Source organism: Perca fluviatilis, chromosome 4 (assembly GCF_010015445.1).
Source record: "Perca fluviatilis chromosome 4, GENO_Pfluv_1.0, whole genome shotgun sequence".
Classification (NCBI taxonomy): domain Eukaryota; kingdom Metazoa; phylum Chordata; class Actinopteri; order Perciformes; family Percidae; genus Perca; species Perca fluviatilis.
In genome coordinates this window covers 12,400,663-12,423,211 of record NC_053115.1, presented here as the reverse complement: position 1 = coordinate 12,423,211, position 22,549 = coordinate 12,400,663, and the positions used below count along the sequence as shown (strand labels likewise).

The 22,549-nt window shown below is 40.7% G+C and overlaps 1 protein-coding gene across 4 annotated transcripts in view; it reads right to left on the bottom strand.

Moving 5' to 3' along the window:
• The window catches only part of LOC120557555 (histone deacetylase 7-like), a 44,791-nt gene that overhangs the window by 16,164 nt on the left and 6,078 nt on the right, over positions 1 to 22,549 (bottom strand). For 2 of the 4 annotated variants that reach the window (XM_039798010.1, XM_039798006.1), the window contains exons 2-15: positions 9,492 to 9,676; positions 8,859 to 8,940; positions 8,314 to 8,428; positions 7,969 to 8,048; positions 6,767 to 6,880; positions 6,396 to 6,496; positions 4,835 to 4,915; positions 4,222 to 4,375; positions 1,962 to 2,215; positions 1,474 to 1,719; positions 813 to 1,011; positions 491 to 624; positions 268 to 388; positions 87 to 136 (exon numbers count right to left, since the gene is read on the bottom strand). In XM_039798010.1, coding sequence (XP_039653944.1) covers positions 87 to 136; positions 268 to 388; positions 491 to 624; positions 813 to 1,011; positions 1,474 to 1,719; positions 1,962 to 2,215; positions 4,222 to 4,375; positions 4,835 to 4,915; positions 6,396 to 6,496; positions 6,767 to 6,880; positions 7,969 to 8,048; positions 8,314 to 8,428; positions 8,859 to 8,940; positions 9,492 to 9,623 — 1,863 coding nt within the window. In that variant the 5' untranslated portion in view covers positions 9,624 to 9,676. Of the gene's footprint in view, positions 1 to 86; positions 137 to 267; positions 389 to 490; positions 625 to 812; positions 1,012 to 1,473; positions 1,720 to 1,961; positions 2,216 to 4,221; positions 4,376 to 4,834; positions 4,916 to 6,395; positions 6,497 to 6,766; positions 6,881 to 7,968; positions 8,049 to 8,313; positions 8,429 to 8,858; positions 8,941 to 9,491; positions 9,677 to 20,513; positions 20,599 to 21,991; positions 22,307 to 22,549 lie in introns of those variants that run through there. The other 2 variants (XM_039798009.1, XM_039798007.1) reach the window with 2 other exon arrangements.

Genomic DNA, 22,549 nt, shown 5'->3' with positions numbered 1-22,549 from the left:
CCACATGACTTGTGTTTTAAAGGGGTCTACGATGTGTGTGTGTGTGTGTGCGCATGTGTGTGTGCGGGCCCGTGTGTGGCACTCACCCCAACTCCTCCACATGGTAACATCACAAAAAGCCGTTGAGACAAGATCCCTGAGGAAGATTATTTCAGTTATTCAACTGTCATGTATGTTTATATTATTATTATTATTATTATTATTATTATTATTACTACCATTATCACAGTATTATTATTATTTTTTCACAAGTATTATTGATATTACCAGCCAACTTGCGGTTGTCCAGCTTGAGGCGGTTGAGTGGGTTGGTGCCGAACAGAAGCACATGTTTCTCTGAATGGACTGACTGCAGCTCTTCTAGAGTGGCCTTCCTACTGCGAATGCGCTACATACACACACACAACCCACACAAACTTCATTTAAAACTGACTCTGGGGGTATGGATCTGCCAGTATGTGTAGTGTGTGTGTATGTGTGTGTGTCATACCTCACACTGGTTCCTGAGACCTCTTTCATGCAGTCTGGACCAGATGCTCTGGACCCTCCCAGCATGCTCAGGGTGGCGGCTGTTATCCCCACAGGTACACTGATGCTTCTGCATCTGAGCATCATAGACCAGACCTGGACACAGACGCCAGCCCACACCCAGCAGCACAGACGCCACAGCACACACACACACACACACACACACACACACACACACACACACACACACACACACACACACACACACACACACTCTTTAAATATGTCACCAGTTAATGGGATTCATGGCCTCTTTTCACAGTTTCCTGTTCAAAATCCCTCACCTGTGGTGAAGCGTAGGTGGACATCTGCAGCAGGGCTGGACAGTGACAGGGTAGGTATGGCTGTGGGTGGATGTGGAGGAGGAGGCAGGGAAGTGGAGGCTGGGGAGGACTGGGTTCGAACTAGAGGCTGGTGAGGCCAAATTAGGGCAGGCATACCCAGGGGGTCAAGCTGGAGACCAGATCTAAGGTTCACCTGCCTCTGTGGTTCCCAGGACAGTGGGTGAAGAGGAGAAAAAGGGAATGAAGGATAATTTAACAGTAGCAGCACATTACAAAGACTAACTAGAGTAAACCTCCACATATTTACAAGTTGAATGCCTCTCCCCAGTACATTACTACTACTATTATTTTGTCAATTTAATAGTGCTTGTCTATAACAAGCAACTGATATAGAAATACAGTATTTCCAAGCATGCTTCCACAATATTTTAACTGTCCCTTTTCATCATGTCTAAATAAAGCTACAGCGCCCTCTGATGTCAAAAACATGCTTGAAACAAGTGAATTAAAGTACATAAGACTAGGGATGCACATGTAAACTATTTTTTCCTTAGTCAAAAGAAAAAATAAATAATTTAAAACTTTTCTTTTAAGGAAAAGTAAAACATCACCCCCCAAGAAAGCTCTGCATATCTGTGCAGGTGAGAGGTTATATCAGCACCTGACTGAGTGAGTGCGAAGGCTCGATCAAGCTGTCCCGTGAGGAGGTAGTGGATTCCGTGTCGTAAACTGAGTCTGTGCTGGCAGTGCTTTGTCTCCTGCGGTAGCCGTCCTCACACATAGAGCCCGGTTCTGAATCGCACACAGACCCGGGCCCCGAACCTGATCCTGATCCAATCTCCTCCAGGTCCATGTCCTCTGATGGGATCTGGGTCAGACGAGGCTTCTCAATGGACTTGCTTGTCAGCTAATATAAGTTATAGATTTTACAGTGTTAACAAGTCTCAAGGTTGCAAAAGCTCTCTCTAACATGCCTTTCTATACAACTGATAACAAATAATTTCTGTATTTAGTCAAATAAAAAATAATAATACATTTTATGGGAAAGGACTCCACAGAATAAACCTCATAAAGATCTGCCACTGTCGTATTAGTTCATTTATTTTCATGCAACATGCTTGTGTCCACGGCTGCCTCCTCTCCTCTCACCTTGCTCATGTGTGCATTCTGCTTGAACCTCTCCAGCCCGCTCTTGTGATATTGCTGGGACAGATGGTGGTGGATGTGTGAGTGACGGCTGGCATGCAGAGTAAGGGGTGAGTGGCTGTAGGGCGGAGGCTCGGAGCGTGTTCGCTCCAGGGGTCTGTGGGAGGGAAAGGTAACTACGCCTTCCCTTCTGGTGGGGGAGGACAGGTGAGGCTGCTGCTGCTGCTGCAGCAGAGGAGTGGAGCTCAAACCATGAACTGCAGTGAGGAAGAGAGAGTGAAACAGGTTAAACGATGGTGAAAAAAAAAGATGGGGGCTGACAGAACGAGAAGAGGCAGAGGGGTTAGACTACATGTGAAGGCGAAAAAAAATAAAGACGCCCAATAAATGGAGATAAACATGACAAAAACGGGGGCAGAAAAAACAACGAGGAGGAGGGAAACAAAATGGAAAGAAATGGATAGGGTCTAAGAGAAAGAAAAGAGGGCTACGGAGAAGAAAAATAGGACAGCTGATATAAATCGTGAAATTATAATAATCTAGATCAATTATCCATATCTGACTCAGAAACAGAAAGTGAAGTGCAGAGTAAAATATACCATAGCTGTATTTATGTTCAAAATAATGCAAAGGAAAATAGGCCTCAGTGATAATGTTTGAATTTACAGACTATTTCCGTAATTTCTTTTGCAAAACTGCATCACCATCAAGTGTCAAGTAGAGGGCGCCCTTGTGCTGTTTATATTATAATATTCAGGCAAAAGAAATGTTCACAACATCACTGTTGTTACAGTCTTGGATTTTATATGAATATACTATTTTCACAGCAGACATTTTGACTTATTTTAGCAGGAGTGCAGGTGTTACTTACACCCTAAACCTGCACACCTAAAGGTTATGAAGTTCTTATTGACGTTATCAGTTACACCTGTGTTTATCCTTCTAAAAAAAAGTAGAAAATGTCTGCTGTGAAAAAGGTCCATTATGAGTATTGCTAATAGTTAATATACAGGCTTTTTGTTGTGATTGGCAGAACTTAAATAAAGGAAAGGTGATACAGCAAAAGAAAATACAAGTGTGCATAAATTTGGTAATGCTTCTCTTACAGATAAGCAATTAAACATACACAAAAGCATAAATTGCCTTAATTGACTGAAAAAGAAAAATTGCTCAGTGTTTGTTTCACTTTTAAAGTGTAAGTGTAACAGCAAGGAACAGTTCAGTGAGGAAAACTCATAGATTTAACCATTTATTGCAACAAATGGAAATACAGCTATGCTTGGCGCTGATGGCTCCACCCTTAATAATGCTCCCTGAATTAGCCAAGCAGCATGCTAAGCTGAAACAGGGAGCACAATGCAGAAAACCCCAATCGGTATACAAGAGTGGGCCCTAAGCAAGCCATTGAAAACCATTTTAACCTTTTGGTCATGCTACGACCAAAAGGAAGGAACTAGAACTAGGAACTAGGAAGGTGGAGCCTGGGGTGGTGGAGGCAAAGCTTTGCCAGCAGCCATATTCAAATGGACCGCCTTGATGGGAGAATGGCTGTGATTAGTGTGTAACTGATGAAATGAGAGAAATGATAATTCAATCAGCGGGCATATGACTTTCGTGTCTCTGCCATTCTACGAGTTTCTCTGTGGGCAGAGATGTGTTCCAGTTATCACCTTGAGAGTCGAGCTCTCTTCCAAGCAGCCTTCCTTGAACTGTCACTGGGGCTAAGAAGCTCAGGTCAACACAGTGTTCATGGTTGAGAGTACACCTCTTCAACTGAATGATTTCTGGGATTCAGGGATGGTGAATGTGAACATGTCAATTGTCATATTCCAAGTCACCCACTGGCTGCGCTGGATCATCAACAGCAAGGGTTAGGGTTAGGTAAGGGAAGCAGGTTTTCGCGGATGATACACCCCAAAAAGAAGGAGGCACCAAGCTTCCCATCCCTCTCCTAATGGTTATCTAAGATGCCTTGCATTAACTACAATATGTCATCTTTCATGGTATGGTTTTCTTTGGAAATAACCCCAAAGGGAGGAATTGTTTGAAATTTTCTCGGTTGACGAAAAGGTAGGGGAGCAATCCAGCTACCTGTGTCATCTCTAACAAATCCCACTATCCACTGCATGAAAGTCAGATCTTCAATCTAAGGTGGCATGTTTACACGTTGTGTTGTCTGAATGCGTGTCTTCTGTATATGATATATGCATATTGAGGTATTTCTGTTTCTGTTGTACAACACATTTACGGCTACACAACTCACAAGAGACAAGTTGGGAGTGCACCAGTCCGGTGTGTGGTTCCAGTATGAGCACAGGCTGCAGGCGCTGATCCAGGGCTGGATTGCATCCTTCCAGGGGCAGGTAGACCTGGTGAAGAGCAGGTACTGCCAACGGTCTGGCTACTCGCAGGTCAGCCTGGGGAGAGAGGTGAGGAGAGGAGACATGATGGGGAGAAGGCTCCGTAGAGGTCACTAGGGTTTAGGGAAGCCCTTGTCATGGTTGCAGCTTAACACAAATGATCTAAATGAAGAGTTAGTGCATAAGACGAAGGTTTCATGGGCGGTTCACAATGTAGATAGAGTCATCTAAAAACATGTTAATATTGTCATCAAGTGAGTAAACTACCACATGACTGATTCACAAGATATGAAAGCACCACAGAGATCAAGAGGGAAGTGAAAGCCTGAATATACCACATGTTTCTATAAGTGTCCAAATGTGCAGGCACTATTTTAGACATTCAGTCTTAGATACACATACATTCATAGCATTAATATCTTCCCATTTGGTCTGTACATTTTTTAGTTGTGAAATAACACGTCAACAGTTTATATATTTATTTTGAAGGGAACCCTAGAAGGTATCGTAGCTTACATGTGCAGGTAGTCCAGCAGTGATGTTGGGCATGGCAGTGGGGTTGGGAGGCAAGGTAAAATGGGCCAGCAACCTCTGTGCCTGAATGAGACAGAAATATTCATTATAGAGATTATTTGTACAGATAATCGCATACAAATGATCACATCATCAAACACAAAAACAACAAAACATATTTATTTACATATTACACATATTTTAGTTTTAGTTTAGTAGCATAAGTTAATTTGACTTCTCTCCTTAGTGCCATAAATCAACTTTCACACAGGTAATACATTCAGATGCTTTTAAAATAGTTACTATACAAGACTTGTGTGTTAAAAACTGAAAAATCCACTCTACTGTTGCAACCCAGAAAATGATGGTAAGTAAAGTAAATAGAAAATGAATTTATATTAATATTTTAATTAGATGCGGAGTGATCAAGTAACATGTATTTCTACAATGGGCCATCTGGCCTTCTCAAATCTCCCTGTTTAAAGCATTTAATCATTACTGTACTGCATTTAACACCAAATTAACATTCAACTGTTGGTGGTTAACCTTAAAAGAGCAGAGGTAAAATCACCAGACCAGGACTATATGTTACCGTTACAAAAAGAAAGCAAAAGGGTTTCCTGGAACCATTTCATGAATAAATCCATAAAAGGAAGATTTAACAAAGGTGCATGACGGCTGAACATTTGTTGTCCCCTGTATTGTGTTGATGTAGTCTCGTAATGCCTTACTCCACAGCGCTTTGGAGTAAGGTTTGGCTCCTCCACACATACATTGCAGGATAGGAGAAGATAACACTCTGGGTTGTTTGCATTTCTTTAAACCAATCACAATCGTTTTGGGCGGCGTTAAACTCTGGACTGCAAAATGTTTGGTGGAACATTTGCACCAAGATAAAAGAAAACGCCACATATAATATGAAATGAAGTTAACTGTTCACAGCAGTGTTGTAGTCAAGACCACCTAAACCGAGACCAAGTCGTCACCAAGACCAGAGTGTATTGAGACCAAGTCAAGACCAAGACTTTGAGAGGTTGAAACCGAGTCAAGACTAAGACCAGACCAGTGCCAGACAGCCAGAGTTTTCTTGGGAGTGAAGTTACTGGTTGCATTTGAAGCAGGAAGTTTTACATCCAATCACAGTGACGATGTTTAACACATAAAATTAGACAATGCACAGGCGACTTAGTGATATCCCTGCAGTTGTGGTCTTGACCGGTCTTGAAATAAAATCCAGAGTTCTCTTTATCGGAGACCGAGACGAGACAGAGTAAAAATGCAGTCGATTCCGAGACGAGACCAAGACCTTCAAAAAGTGGTCTTGAGACCGGTCTTAAGACCAAGACCGATCTCGAGTACTACAACACTGGTTCACACAACACAGTAATGTGAGCTTTTATAGCTATTTATTAGCTGGACACATGGTTAAACGTAATTTGCTCTTACCAGTGTATCGCCCTGTGTAAGGTTACTTCATCCACAGCAATCTTGCCACAATCGCTTGCTAATGTGGATAAGAAAGTCTGCTAAATGGCTATAATATAAATATAAAAGAAAGGCTCACCTCATGAGCCAGCGGGAGGTGCCCGTTGTCCGAATGGAGGCTGTCATTTGGTGAGCTGCACCCTGAAGCTGGGTTGCTGCTGCTGCTGCTGGGAGAGGAGTCTGGGTGACAGAATTGAGACACGCCCATCAACTAATGATAGCCAACAATAGTGTCAGAATAGATGTGTTCATACAGCACCAAAAGACACGCATATCAAATTGGAAAATGTATCAAACTGTGTCAGTACATTATGTGTTTAAATTACATGTAACAAAGTAACATATATAGTAATGGTATATCAAAGCAGCATTAACTTGAAATAGCTAAAAGCGTAGTGCAAATAAAACAGAAGATCGTGAGAGTGTTCCAGCTAAATGTAAATACTCTACCCAAAGTTTCTGTCCTGTGCTTGACAGCGGGAGGGGCACTGATCTTACGCTGCAGCGGGTTTGGCCTTGTACTGATGAGCTTCTTTAACTTCCACTTCAGAGTGGGCTCAGAGACTGCACACGCACAAATATACACAAATGAATATGTGAAACACACACACACACACCCTGGACACCATGCAAACCATTCCTCCCCTCTCTAAGTACAGCAGCAGCAGCACACACACACACACACACACACACACACACACACACACACACACACACACACACACACACACACACACACACACACACACACACACACACACACACACACACACACAGACCTATACTTATCCCAAAGGTCTCATAAAAAGGAAATATACCTTTCAAATGCACAAATTAATGATAAACTGACTGATGTCATACATCTTCTACATTAGCAAGAATGCTCTCACTCAGTAATGCATATACTATAAGGATGCACTCAATTTCCATAACAAAACTAAGTTAAATCAATGTGCGGTACAGTTCAAATACCTCAACCCAAGTCAATAGCATAAAAAGTCCCATGTTTACATTGGTCAGGCTCCAATAAGCCCAAACAAAACAATCAATCAGTGGCTGGCTCAGAGCAGATAAAAGGCAGCTTTGTGTTGTCGCTGTGCCAAAAAAAATCACTGGAGGGCGTGTGCGTGTTTGTGTGCACACTGGCACATAGGAGTTCTAGGGCAACGCAGATAAATAATGTAATGTGTACTCGCAGAGATGTACAGGAAGACGAAACAACTCTCATTCACATGGTGAGGGAGACCTGCTCAGTACTCTCACACGGTTCATTTTACAAATACCTTCCTTCAAAATTATGTAACTGCTTTGGTCTGTTGTTTTTATGGGTTACTGTTTGGTCTCTCTCTGGCCCCGCAGGTCTGGTGCTCAATGAGTTTCCTTTGTCTCACTGTACATTCATTCTCTCCATTCTCACTTTCTAGTCCAGAATATGTAACATAAATGACAGTTTGCTGAGACACTGAAATGTTTTCAACAGACAAAATATCCCACTGAGCTATGCATTCAGATCACTTTGAGTCTAACTCAAATGACACATAGCACACTGCAACAGAACAGACCTGAAATGGAAAATCACCAGTGACAATTCACGGCTTTAACCTCATAATGGGAACCCTCATCACAGACACAAACAACCAGAGATATCTTACCTGTCCTGCGCAGGGCGAGGTCTTTACGCTGGTCACAGGCTGTAGGCTGAGACTTTGGGGACATGTCAGGAACCGGGAGCCTAGGTAACCAAAATAATATTGGATAGACTGGTTTAATCATGAAAAGGTCTGAATATATTTGTTCTTTTTTTTATTATTATTATTTTTTAAATATTCTTGTTATTTTCATATTATTTTATTACCTTTATTAACACCAGAAAAGGAAGTGGTCTACCTTACAACAATAAAATCCCAGTCATTTTTTTTGCTAAACTATGCTGTGTTTGCAGCTCGCACAGTCAAAGTTCTGCTTTGAAAAATCATTGATCTGTTTGTCTCTCTCACCTGTATCCTGGTGTAGGACTGCTGTGGTTGGGAGTGACCCTGTCATGGCTGGGCTGGCTCTTCATAATTATGTGTTCCCGAAGTTTCTGCCTTACCAGAGGACTGGCTACAGCACCTACCAGTCAAGAAAATCAGGAAAAAGGCAGTGGGGCTGATAATATAAAATAATGATAAAATGTTTCAATAAAAACGTGTGAATAGTTTTTGCACTGATACTATAGTATAAAAAAAATGTCAGGAGATTTCTGAAGTAGGATCCAGGATATTTGTCACTTTCCTCTGAGCTCTCTTCATTTCCTCTACATGGTAAAAACAGCACAAAGTGTTTCCTGAAACAAGTGTGTTTGTTTGACTTTGATTTGATATGAGTACAAATTTCCTTGAAATCTGAGAATACATCACAGCACTGTTGGAAATCCCCTATTTTTTCATTGAAACAGAGTGCTATGACTCAGATGAAGAGCACGTCAACAGCCAAATGGTCTTTTAGAGAAGCTATGAAAGAAAAGTACCGTAAAGAGAAACATATTACATGTGATACTCACTCTGCTCATTTTTACTCTTTCGTGTCAGCTGTTGTAGCTCTTCTCTTTTCTCCTGCTCCATCTGTCTTTGTTCAATGTTATACTGAGAAGAAAAAAATTAAGAGATATCAACATTGACCAGTCCAGTCCAACAAAAAGAGACAAACATTGCTACTGCCAGATCACTAAATAACTCAATATTGCCTCTGGATATTTAATAAGACTTCATGTTAAAGTAAAGAAATTGAGGTGCAGCACAAACCAGCTGATCCATGATCAGCATTGATCAGAATATAATGCTAAGAAGGTGGTCTGTTTACAGTAACCTGACTTACTCATTTCTACTGAGCATTCTTCAACCTGTATTGCAAAAACAGCTAGCTTGTTTTTGTGGTTGATGTGGCAGGAGGTCTATCTGCCTTTCACTCTGTGCATCTCACCCTCATCCAAATAAAATGATGATGTAGTGATGAATGTTGCCAGATGTGGCAAGACTTGATGTAGGTCAAAATTTAATGAGCATAAATCGTAGATTAAGCGGATGTATTCATACTATTGCTGTTTATGCTTGGTGCTGCTGAAGCTTTGCTTTGTCACCCTCCACCTATACTGGCTCAAGAGTGTTATCCTCCTGACACACAAGCTTGTCCTTACCTGCAAGTGCTGCTGGGAAAACTGGGAGCAGTGCTGTGAGGTGAGGGGTCCCAGGAAGAAGGGAGGGCCGGGGGCCAGCATGGCCGACTCTAGGCCTGGATGTAACAACCTCTGGGTCACACTTAGGTCCATGGGCTACTCTCCATGTATGGATGATGAAACCTAATTGCTGATGATCACGTCCACTACAGAAGGAGAGACAGGGAGATATTAACACATCAATTTGTTGAAGAGTATCACTGTCTGAGCTTATGAGTGTCAATTTGGGGTGAGGATTATTTGTCTCTCTGGAGTATCGGTTACTTTCCTTAAATGTGACTATTTTTCAATGTCCTTCATGCTGGTCAAAGATATATAATCATCGTAGATTAATTATTATAAAAAGTAGTACAAATATCTTAGATGTGATAACACAAAGGGTAGCATGTTTTTTAACATACATTCACAGGAAAAGGCCAAGAACAATCTGAGTGACATTTGCTGCTTATGTTTTACATAAACATGATCGAGAGTGCATTCAGTTTATTTGGCATAAGTGTATGCCCAGATGTGAAGTGTACTTGAACTCTGCACAATCACCAGTCATATTTCATTTCATTCAAGTCTTCCTGCCTCAAGTGAACTGGCTATTGTCCAACACTACATTCAGGAATGCAAAAGAGAGGGGTGTTTGTGTGTGTTGGGGTTGGAGGGGCACAAAAGAAAGAAAGACTTAAGGAAACAGGGTGGGGCGTTGGATTTGAACATTGTGTGGTCAAGGCATTTGGGTCAGGTACATTAATCTGTCATCTCCATTCCAGGTTTTTGCTAAAATGAAAGAAATAAAAAGCTAAGTTTAGCACAAGTGAGACAATTGAACCAAGCTTTGATGTCTTAACGAAAGACATATGTCTTAGGTGCAGGAGAGTGCAAAAAGTTTTCGATCCATTTATGCAATCGAACACCCACTGTAAATATGTTGAAGCAACCTTACTTTTCACCTTGAATGATTTAACTGTAGCATGCATGGCACAATATGGGCCTGCTGGTATGACCTATAAAACATAAAGCAGACAGGAAGGCTAATGATAACTGGTAGTGAGGAAACATCAGTCTTGAGTTTGTCTTAAGTTAAGTGTGATGTACCATAGCAAGCCAAAAACATATGCAAGCTCACAGATAACTTGATACAGTTTTCATGTGTCATTGCGACTGACACCTGAAACCAATAAACATGGTGAGGAATGTTTTGGTACCGATACAAAAGATTAGACACATACACAGTATGGAAGGTGACACCTTGCTCCCTCTGGGGCAGAGGGACAGTGGGAGGGAAGGAAGGACATGGAAATGTACTGAACCCTTATGCCTGAATGACTGCAACCCAAAATATTACTCAACATTACTCACATAGCCTAATTCCTGTAAATGGACATTTCTTTACTGGCATACCCTGCTGGATTATGTTATGAGCTGTGGACAGCACTGTAACACAGTAACAACTTTGCAATGACAACACTACCTCTCACATCACAGTATCTTAGAAAAACATACTTGCATTGCAATCATTCACTTCTTTGAGGAGTTATCCAGGAGTAAACAAATAGAAGATTACATTATCAAACAAACTACAGCGATAAGGCACACTAAAAAAAAAGAGGATACAATCAAAATGCCAAAACAGCAGATACAAGATAAGTGAGTGTGAGTTAAACACGCAGCGTTTTAAAGGCTTGGTCATCAATGTCTACCATTAGAATTAAAAATAGCTCCAGCAAAAATAGTTCATTGGCTTCAAAGAAGCCCACAACACTTCCAGAAGTTACAGAGACAACATCGTCAGTTCTAACTTTCAGCTGTGTGGCTCAAAAAACGGCTCAAAACAAACCTCCATATACACGTTGCACACAAGTCCCACTGAACTTCTCTCCTGCAAGGAGCCATACAGAGAGTCTTACAGACACAGGCAGGGTTATTTGGCCCTTATTCCCAACAGCAAGACTGACTCAGAGAGAGAAATATTCATGTCTGTGAAGGCGTTTTGGGTTGACAGAATTCCTCTTAAGAAGAAAACACTTGCACGCTCTTATTTATGCAGGTCAAGTGAGACTTCCACATAGTAGAACATAAAAAAACAGGCAAGGAGGTAATAAGATCAGGACTATTTACTGTACAAGATAAAATAATACAGTTTAAGTCAAGTGTTTCAGTTCTGTTGTCCTGCTTGATAACCAAATACAATTCATAATAACACTCTACTACAACCATGTGTTTTCATGTTTTCTGTGTGTAAAAACAGAACTATAGTATGTGTGAAAATATAAGCCTTACTGTAAATGATACCTGCAATTTACACGCTTCTTGCCATTGGAATCCTACCATGCCAGGTAACTCAAGGAAGCCATGACATGCCAGAAAAAAATATGATTTCTGAAATATTTGAACCTGTCCCACTATCAGCTGGTTTATGTATGTGCTACAAGATGTCAGTGTTGAAGTTGACAGGGCTTGTTTTTCTTTGGCTTTTTACTGTAATTAAAAAAAAGTTAAACATGCAACAGGAAATACCTGCTGCAGCAGAACAGTATGCATTACCAGAAGAATGTCTGTGTGTTTTCAAAGTAAATCAGACAATCAATGGAGCAGCGGGACTGTGGTGTAAGTGGTGGTGGGGGACTTAAATAATCTGCATTCTCTCTCTCTCTCTCTCTCTCTCTCTCTCACACACACACACACACACACACACACACACAAACACGATTGCCAAACAAGTCAGCTCCCCTGAGAGAAAGGAAATGATCAGGAAGTAAGTAGTGCTTCTCATCTAAACAGAAAAGAAACACCTGTGGTATATTTCTACCCTGAAAATACAGCGAAGATCAGGCTACCATACGTATCTTGGATTCTAATTACTTTAAATAATGTAAACGTCCTCCGAGAGACACACACTCCTACTACACTGACCAAATTTTATTTACTAAATTGTCGGTATCTTTCTGCAGTTTAAAGGGAAAGGCTACTCTTCCACGCAAATTAGTTTTTGTACTGACACTGAAGCTATGTAGCAGTGAAGCACTGAAGCAGTGTGACTCATTATTTGACAGGACACAAAACTAGCTCGGTCACAGCATGATGCATGTTTAGAGCCAACTAAACAGTCAAGGTTTCTTCCACCCTGACCCTGAAAGGTTTAAAAAGCTGCGGATTGCTTCCTATCATCTTACCAAGACTTCAGAAGAGGACATTTACAAATTGCACTTGTTTTACTGTAACATCACACCACAAAAAGAACGTAGTACAATGGTGCAGGTATTATTAGCTAACATTGTTTTCCATGGTATGCTATTCATCAATTGTGCTCTAAAAATGCAAGATACATATCTTAAAACTGAAAAGAAATGCTATTTATACAACAAAATCTGGAACATTTAAAAAAATAAGGAGAACTGCATCTAGATAAGATCTGTGTGTGTGCTTGTCTCTCTCATTTGAGCGTTGTGGTGCTAAAAATAGGCAGGAGACAAACTTCTGGTTTCTGTAATAGCATATTCGTTTCACAACCATCATCCTCTTTCTGTGTGCCTTCTGCAGCAACACATTAAAGCACTGATACACACACACACACACACACACACACACACACACACACATCTGCACATATGCATAGGCTTTACTGGTACGTGCATGCACACATACACAAACACACACTCCCACAGAAACAGTGACTTCCTGTTTCTAAAGTTAGTCTGCACCATAACATCCTCTTGGTTCATTTAGCTGCTATTTTGGTTAAATGGCTTCATTGGCTCATTTCTCCAGTTTGAGAGTTACAGATGTCCTTCAGCAGTATTTATATCCACACTGTGGCCCTAAAATGTGCTTTGTTTATTGTTGGCGTGAACTCCACAGTGGTATTGGATAGAGTTACTTCTGGAAGTCACACATCAGGTTAAGTGCTAGCTACTATTTGTATACATAAACACTGGCAGCAGGCTCAAGGTTTATGCCTGCATGGGTAGATGAGCAACAAAGCAGAAAGGGCAAGAGTTCAGAGACAAAATACAAAATGTCATGTGAAGTATAAACAAATACAATTAATATTGTTTCTAGTAAGATATCAAGCATGCCAACTTGTGCCGAGTGTAAATTCATTATGTTTACAATCAGGCTCGCACTGAGCTCTGTATTAACAACACCACACACACACACAGTAGCAATTTTATAACAGCTACTCCACCATGCCGATTACCTTCATCAGTTCTCCCAGCCCACCACCTATCTCTCCGTCCTTTTCTCTGTCCCTCCCCCGTCCTAAAGTTTAGAGGAATCCACAGCTGTTGGGGACATTCTGTCCCTCTGCTTCCGAGCAGCTGGAGTATCAATCTCCGTATGTGTGCATCCATTTATGTGTGTGTGCTTGTGTGTCCATCCTATATGCGCCAAGATATTAATAGCTTGCAGTTGTTTCTTTTGAGTGTTCACAGCAGTTCTTTGTGTTTGCATAAGTAGGATCTGCTTGTGCGACAGTTGAGGGTGCGTGTACACGTGTATCAGTGCATCAGTGCTGGAGTGTGTTGGTACCAATGTATTAATAGTGCCCCTTTGTTTCTTTTGAAGGAGCACTGTGGCTCTTTGTGTAAGTTTCAATATATGTAACCATGCCAACTTATTTTTAGTGTCACCTGTCAGTAAACACTTGTGTTATTGTGTGTAATAATGCAAGTGCACATGTGTTTTAGGACACTGAGTTGCATTGCTGTTTTTTTGACATATTAATAGCACCACACCACTTGTTTTTATAAGTTTGTGGCATATGTGTGTGCGCTTATAAGTGTATTAATAGCATTCCCAATTGCCCACACATTCTTCAGTATGTGTATGGCGTGTGTGCAAGTGGCTGTCAATAACTTCAACCGCATACATATCAGCCTGCAAATAGCTGTGTGGATAGAGAATGGGTTTACTACAGCCGGCTACGATGAGTGAGATGATATATATGAAGGTAAATATGGTGCAAAACGTGAGAGCTTGTAGAATACAATGTGAGAACTTGCAGAACAAAAAAATTTAACTTGTATGTTAAAATTTGCACTTGTAAAATAAAAATGTGCACTTGTAAAATAAAAATTTGCACTTGTAAAATAAAAATTTGCACTTGCACTTGTAAAATAAAAATTTGCACTTGTAAAAATTATTCACATTTGAAGTCACAAAAAGAAAAAAAACATGAGAGCTTGTAAAAAAAATCTGAACTTGTAAATTGAAATTTGCACTTGTAGAAAAAATATTCACAAATGTGTAGATTGATATTTGCATGAACACAATGACAGCTGCAAACTTGTAATGCAACATTTACTCATGTACTTTTTTTTTTTACTCAGGTTGATTTTCCATCACAACCACAACTCAGTGATTACAACCTCTCGAATCTGTCACTGTATGCGCTCTCTCGCATCACCAAGAGGCGAATCTGCGCCTCGACTTTTGCAACACTTGTTGCGATACATTTGGTGCAAAACTAATTTGTACCTGTGGACTTAGGCTGTGGAGCTCTGATCCAACAGAACGGGGAAAGCAGGGTTTCTATCGCCAGATGAGGGACAACTCTGTCCGGCTTATTTAGCTATGTCGCATGGAAGCCTGGTTGAATAGCAAGCTAGCGTTAGCTAACTAACCAACCAGCCTGATTCTAAATAAATACCTTTTAATTATCTTAACACTTTTTAACAGTCAAACTGAAACACTGGCGGTGAGCTCCAGGTCTGCCGGCACGAGCGGACCGTCACCAGGCGTATCGGCCAGCGGAGCAACATCGCTATTATTGCCAGAAAGCTTCGCTGCCGATACCGACCTGCAGTCGGAGCTCCAGCGGGACACAGAGAGACCCCGCGCCCGGTAGCATCGGCACATCCCCGGCCATGACCACAGCTTGCTTTGCTGATGTTGTGCCTCACTGCCAATCATTGCACCCGGCAGGCAGCAACAATAGCTTCTGCAGAATTACATCCACCTCGCGGGCAGCAGCATAATTTTTTTGCCGAATAATGCGTCATCTCTTAACCCTCGTTGCTGCGAGATTTGCACCCAGGTAGCAAGGAAATGATAGTCTGATAAAACATTGATGTCTCTAAACGTTGTAAAATTATAATCATCATTGATGAACATGACAAAGGAATGTATATAGCCTACATTTTAATTAAACAGTAGCTACTTTGCCTTATAAAATCATTATTTATTTCCCCTTATGGATGGAAGTCTTGGCGGGATGCAGAACTTGGCACGTTTTACCCGCTGATGACGGTCCGTCTGGCGGCTGCAGGACCTGGAGCTCACCGCCAGTGTTTCAGTTTGACTGTTAAAGTGTTTAGATAACTAAAAGGTATTTATTTAGAAGCTGGTTAGTTAGCTAACGCTAGCTTGCTATTCCACAACACTAGCGGTGAGCTGCTACCGGGTGCGGGGCTCTCTGTGTCCCCGCTGGAGCTCGACTGCAGGGGTAGGTCGGCGGCGCAGCTTTCTGGCAATAATAGCGATGTTGCTCCGCGGCCGATACCCGCTGGTGACGGTCCGTCTGCGGCTGCAGGACCTGGAGCTCACCGCCAGTGTTTCAGTTTGACTGTTAAAAAGTGTTAAGATAATTAAAAGGTATTTATTTAGAATCAGGCTGGTTGGTTAGTTAGCTAACGCTAGCTTGCTATTCAACCAGGCTTCCATGCGACATAGCTAAATAAGCCGGACAGAGTTGTCCCTCATCTGGCGATAGAAACCCTGCTTTCCCCGTTCTGTTGGATCAGAGCTCCACAGCCTAAGTCCACAGGTACAAATTAGTTTTGCACCAAATGTATCGCAACAAGTGTTGCAAAAGTCGAGGCGCAGATTCGCCTCTTGGTGATGCGTGAGAGCATACAGTGACAGATTCGAGGTTGTAATCACTGAGTTGTGGTTGTGATGGAAAATCAACCTGAGTAAAAAAAAGTACATGAGTAAATGTTGCATTACAAGTTTGCAGCTGTCATTGTGTTCATGCAAATATCAATCTACACATTTGTGAATATTTTTTCTACAAGTGCAAATTTCAATTTACAAGTTCAGATTTTTTTTACAAGCTCTCATGTTTTTTTTCTTTTTGTGACTTCAAATGTGAATAATTTTTACAAGTGCAAATTTTTATTTTACAAGTGCAAATTTTTATTTTACAAGTGCACATTTTTATTTTACAAGTGCAAATTTTTATTTTACAAGTGCAAATTTTTATTTTACAAGTGCACATTTTTATTTTACAAGTGCAAATTTTAACATACAAGTTAAATTTTTTTGTTCTGCAAGTTCTCACATTGTATTCTACAAGCTCTCACGTTTTGCACCATATTTACCTTCATAGATATAGGCTTATGCCAGTATTGGCATATATATATTGTTGGCAGATAAGTAAACAGAAATTGCAGGACATAAATGTTTCAGTGAAGTTGACAAAAAAATGTATTATTGTTAGGCTACTTGTTGGGATTTATAACTGTAAAATATATTTATATATACTAATAACTACTAATAAATGTCATATCCTGCATATCTTTTTAATGGATAAATCTAAGGTTTTTACCATTATCAACATGGCATCATGACTTTGCGTAAACATACACGCCACTTTCCTAAAGCCAAATGGCGTGTCATCTGTACGCATTTTGAGCCATCCACGTGTATGTCTACGCTGTATACAGCGGATGTAAACATACACACACACGTGTTATCGCGAGAACGTGCAGTACTATCGCGAGAACGTGCCGTACTATCGCATGAACGTCACGTGTGTAAAACATGACAAAATGGCATACGAATTGGCGTGTCGTACATAAGCCCCTTTATGAGATCAGTCTGCCATTATGGATAAATGTGCAAAGTATTTTGTGAATTAATTGATTGATTGTTTGGTAATTGTTTTGCTATAAAATGCCAGAAAATGTCAACCACAATTACCCAGGGCAGAGCCCAAGGTGATGACTTTAAATTGCTTGCTTTATGTCCAACAGTCCAAAACACAAAGGTTTTCAATTTATTGTGACACAAAACAAAGAAACGCAGGAAATAATGACATTTAAGAAACTGGAACCATTCAATGTTTGTGCTTTTTACTTGATCACTCAAATGATTATTCAACTTTGAAAATAATCAAATTAATTATCTGTCAATTATCTGATAAATTTACAAACAAATTGTGAGGAATCCTTGTCAAAAATCTTTGTCATGCCAAGACTATGTGGCCTATATGTCATTTTGAGATGTTTGTTTTACCATTGCAATAAACTCAGTAAAGCATACCACACTTCATTTCCCCCGAGGCTTATGAAGTAACAACTTATTATGACACAACATAAACCATACATTCCTCCACTTGATGTCAACAGGACAATTGCACAGGCAAATATGAGAGTCCTTCAATATCTAGTCTTTTTTTTCTTTTTCTCAGAGTCATCAGTACATTTTTATAATGTCTCTGTCACTCTCTTCAACCAAAGGTTCAGAGATCAGGCAGTTATAAGACTTCTCTTGATGTTGTGTCCCTGAGGCGGCACGGGAAAAAGATGAGGGGTCGCCAACTCACTGTAAAGTTGTGTGTGTATGAGAGTGTCACAAGCTAGCATGTCCTTTAGTGTGATTCTCTACCATGATTTCTCACAGCCAAAACAGACTGACAATTGTTGAAATGGTTTCATTTTTTCTCCTGTGGGTTCCAAAGGGTCATCTTTTTCGGAGGGGGAAAACAGCTAAATGTGACGCAGGGAGCTGTCATACGGTTGGCATGAGACTGAAACTCTGTGTTGCCCGAGAAGAACACTCACAATATGTGTTACTGCTAAAAGAATTGACACGGATACTTTCATGACTGAGCAGCTGCTCATTGTTCATACGAGAGAGTGGTAACAGTGCATTAGTGCTAATACACACCCTCATTCAGACATACAGTACCACACAGAAATTATCACCTTGAAATTGCCCTCAGTTATGCAAATGAAGGCATGAGCCACTGTTTGACCTGACGGCAACACCAGCTGACTTCCTTTATGTGCTTCAAAAGAAACTGTAAATGATTCAGGTCAGTGGTCTGTGCACCTCATTTTCACCTACAGTACTAAGATCCACCCCCACTTTATGATCCTGCCATTACCAGATGTTACCTGAGTGAATGTGGCCTTTTACGCACTCTCTCTCTCTCTCTCTCTCTCTCTCTCTCTCTCTCTCTCTCTCTCTCTCTCTCTCTCTCTCTCTCTCTCACACACACACACACACACAAATACTGACTTATAGTTATATTTGTACAAACGCCTGGCATGAAGAGCGGGAGAGGGGGGAATTTGACAGAGAGAACCGGTTCTCATGCCCACTTCCTACTCGTCGCCCTTGTATCACAATCTGTTATTGCACACTAGGTAAGAAGACTATGTACACAGAAGGGCTTATTTGTTTTAAATACATCCTGCTGTCAGTAAGAATAAGCGTACTGTCTTTTGGTACAAGCCTGCTTTTACTGCTGGTTTTGATAAAGTTACTGTCTTTGTTGATTTCCCCAATACTCTCTATCTTTTGCCCTACAACTCTCACACACACACTCACATGATACACAGGCAGAGCGATGGTCCTGTTGCTGTGTTTTTGAGGAGCAGCTTGTATCAGTAGTCAGCTGAGTTGATCTTAAATCAGGAACAGGAAATGTGATCTGGGGCTCTGGCCGGTCCAGAACACTGTCCCTATTGTCAGTGCGCTGCTATGGCACACACTGGGAAAACACTGGGGACTTTTAAAGGTTATCTTTCCTGGGAAAAGGTTGATATTCATTTTCACAACTTGCCTGCAGCACAAAGGTATAGGCCTACCCAAAATGGATATGGATGGATATGTTTGGATGATGGCCTCATCACTAAATTTGACTTTGTCTTTGTTGTGTTTCTTATTATATAAGCAAAGGCCTACCTGGGGTCAATAGAGGAGCTTCTCAAACAAGTTTCTCTATCACACTTTACTCAACTAGGGTTGAACCTCATCTTAGTCATCCATGCAGCATGCAAAGTAAAAAAAGAAAGCAATCCACTGAACTTTTAATAAGCTCAATTTATTAAGCCGAAGGCATTAAAGACATTTTGAATGTGTGTCCCATCAACAGCTGAAATTATTAACTGATTTATTGTTTATCATTAAAGTCATATTTTAAGCAATAAAAGCAAACATTTTATGACATTAGCTTGGCTTTAGGAAATGTTATCTGGAATTTTTCAATATTCCCTGACATTGTAGAGACCTTACAATTACTGGATTAATAAAGCAGATCAATCGATGATGAAAATAATTGTTAGATGCAACCCTAGTCCGATATCTCCAACATCTCACCAATTAGTAGGTCAATTGATTAGTTGATGAATAGAAAATAATTCCACATCTATTTTGACAAAGGATTCATCTTTTCTCTTTTCGATAGTGAACTGAATATCTTGAGGTTTTGGATAAAACAAGCAATCTGAATACGTCATCTTGGGCTCTGCAAAATTGTAATCCAAATTTATTTCCTGACGTTTTCTAAACAAAATGATTAATCAATTATTCAAGGAAAAACTTGGCAGATTAATTGATAATGAAAGTCTTTATTGCAGCCCTACTTCCAACCTGAACTCATCATGATATAAAACAGAGAAAGGCATCCAAGGCAGGTAAGCATTAAAATGCCTAATTTGGGGTTCTTTGAAATTTACTGAATAAATATCATTAAAAGACTTTTTCTTAGCCAACTCTTAAGGAAACTCAAAAAAGGAAACCAAAACAACCAGCACACCTCTCCACCCCTACTCCTACAGTATGTTTTAAACCACACGGTGAATTGAATACTCGGAAAAGGCTCTAAATAAACATGACCATCTTGTTTTATTAGATAACTGTGAATTTCTTTTAGATGGTTGCCCACTATGCAAAGTGAAACCCAGCAATTCAAAACAACACTGACTGCTAGCAACCACATTGCAGTGGAACTATGTAATAATAATGAATTGCAAGCATTACCTTACAACTAGTTAGGCGAGAGCGTGACTTGCAGCTGATGCCAACTGTAGAAGCACAGAGGTGACTTCTGTGGACATCAAAAGGTCTACAAGAACAACACAGACAGAGAGACAAACAGAATTTCCACATCTCCAGTGTTAAGTGGGAAAAAGTAAACCTTTTTTTCTAAGATGATAGTGATAAAGTTTCACTTCAACCTTTAGCCATATAAGGCCTAGTCTGTGTTAATGACTGTGACAAAGCCAAACCCAAAGGCTTTGTCCCAACTTGTGGAGCGAAAGGGTCTTTGTGATCAACTGTTTGAGCAAGATGACACCAATCAGGTAGCACAAAGGGCTGGTTATTATGGTCAGAGTCTTTATACAGTGATACGCTATTGTAAACACACACACATGCCTGGATACAGTATTTGCACGCCGAGGAGACAACCATGCATTCACACAGGCAGACATTTACCCATTCAAAGCAATAATGAAATTAAATTTAACAGGCAACAGAAAGGGGCAGAGTATAGGTGGTGTCGATTCCTTTGGCATGTCCCACATGAAACTAATGTAACTGTATCCCTGCAACAGTACTAAGGCTATGACCTCATCCCGTCCAGAGAGGGAACCTGGACACATGAGAACATTATTCCACGCATGGCTGCCGTGTGTATGTATGTGTGTTTTCATTTTCTAGGGACTGAATTAGGGGCTTGGGTGGGATCTAACCATTTTTAAGACATCTGTCATAATACAGCGCACAAACTCACACAACACGGCTGCCCACCCCATGGTCCATCAAACAACCAAACATGTGTTGCCTAATGAGTCAAACTTTTCAATGACGTTATGGGCAGAAATACATCCAGTAGGAAATTCTAGACACAGCACTAACAATGAGACCTTAATACCATAATTACATAATTATTTGCCCTATTTATCAACTTAAAATAGTCATGTTGACTGTCAGATTACGACAATTACCAGGGCACCTTGTCACACACAGTCAATTAGTTCAGGCAGGTATAATGTAGCTATACTATCGGTGTATCATCCGACTCTGGGTCATGACCTCATGACATGTACACTTATTCTGATTTTGTAAATCATTATGGCCATTTTTTGTGGTTTGTAGTGCATTTCTTTAAATAAAAAGAGTACAAAATCGAACTGCAAATCTTAGCCAGGTGAGCTTTTACACCTGTTGAGTTTGGACGCAGCCAGAAAAGTTTAACATGGATTTAACAGTGTACGTATTGTAGACAGAGCCAGCAGCTGATATTTTTATCACACAACAAGGTAAGCAACACTACGTAAGTTCAAGTAGCTGACACGCGTTCTTGTAAACAAGAAAGCAGTAAAGTAGCAGTCGATATACATTTTTAATTATAGCCTCTTTTTTTTAAGTAGGCTATTTAGGCTACACGTTTTAACCGGGCTTGCTAGCTTAAACTTAACGGTGCACGTGAGCAAATAACGTTAAACATCGCCTACCGTTTGGAGGTGAAGTTCAAACACGGCGCATTTCCAACTTCATGCGACACCGGAGGGTCTGACAGCCAGTTTAAGGTAGAAATAGTCAGAAAAAAGACGGACAAACTTGTCTATCCAGAGCTTCAAACAGAAAGCTATAAGCCCGCGGTGTTGTATCGAGGCACTTCAAAATGTTTCGGTGATTATACAAGAGTTATTCTGTTCCCCCGTCACCGAAAGCTGCTCTCCACTTGTCCGTCTCCTTCTCACTGATTGTCGGTGGTGAAACTGCTGCTAACTGCTGGGAGTCTCACTTTCATCCGCGTGTGTGCTGCTGGTGTGAGGGCTCCATCTGCTGAACTCAGCTGGGTAAGGATGCTGTGTGTGTGTGTGTGTGTGTGTGTGTGTGTGTGTGTGTGTGTGTGTGTGTGTGTGTGTGTGTGTGCGCACACCTTGTTTTTTTAAAGTTTATTTTTATTGTATTTTTTACAGTGTGCACTTGGCACGCACACTTAATTTTTAAACTTTATTTAAGTACACATTTAATGTAGGCCTACTTGTACTTTACTTATTTCCATT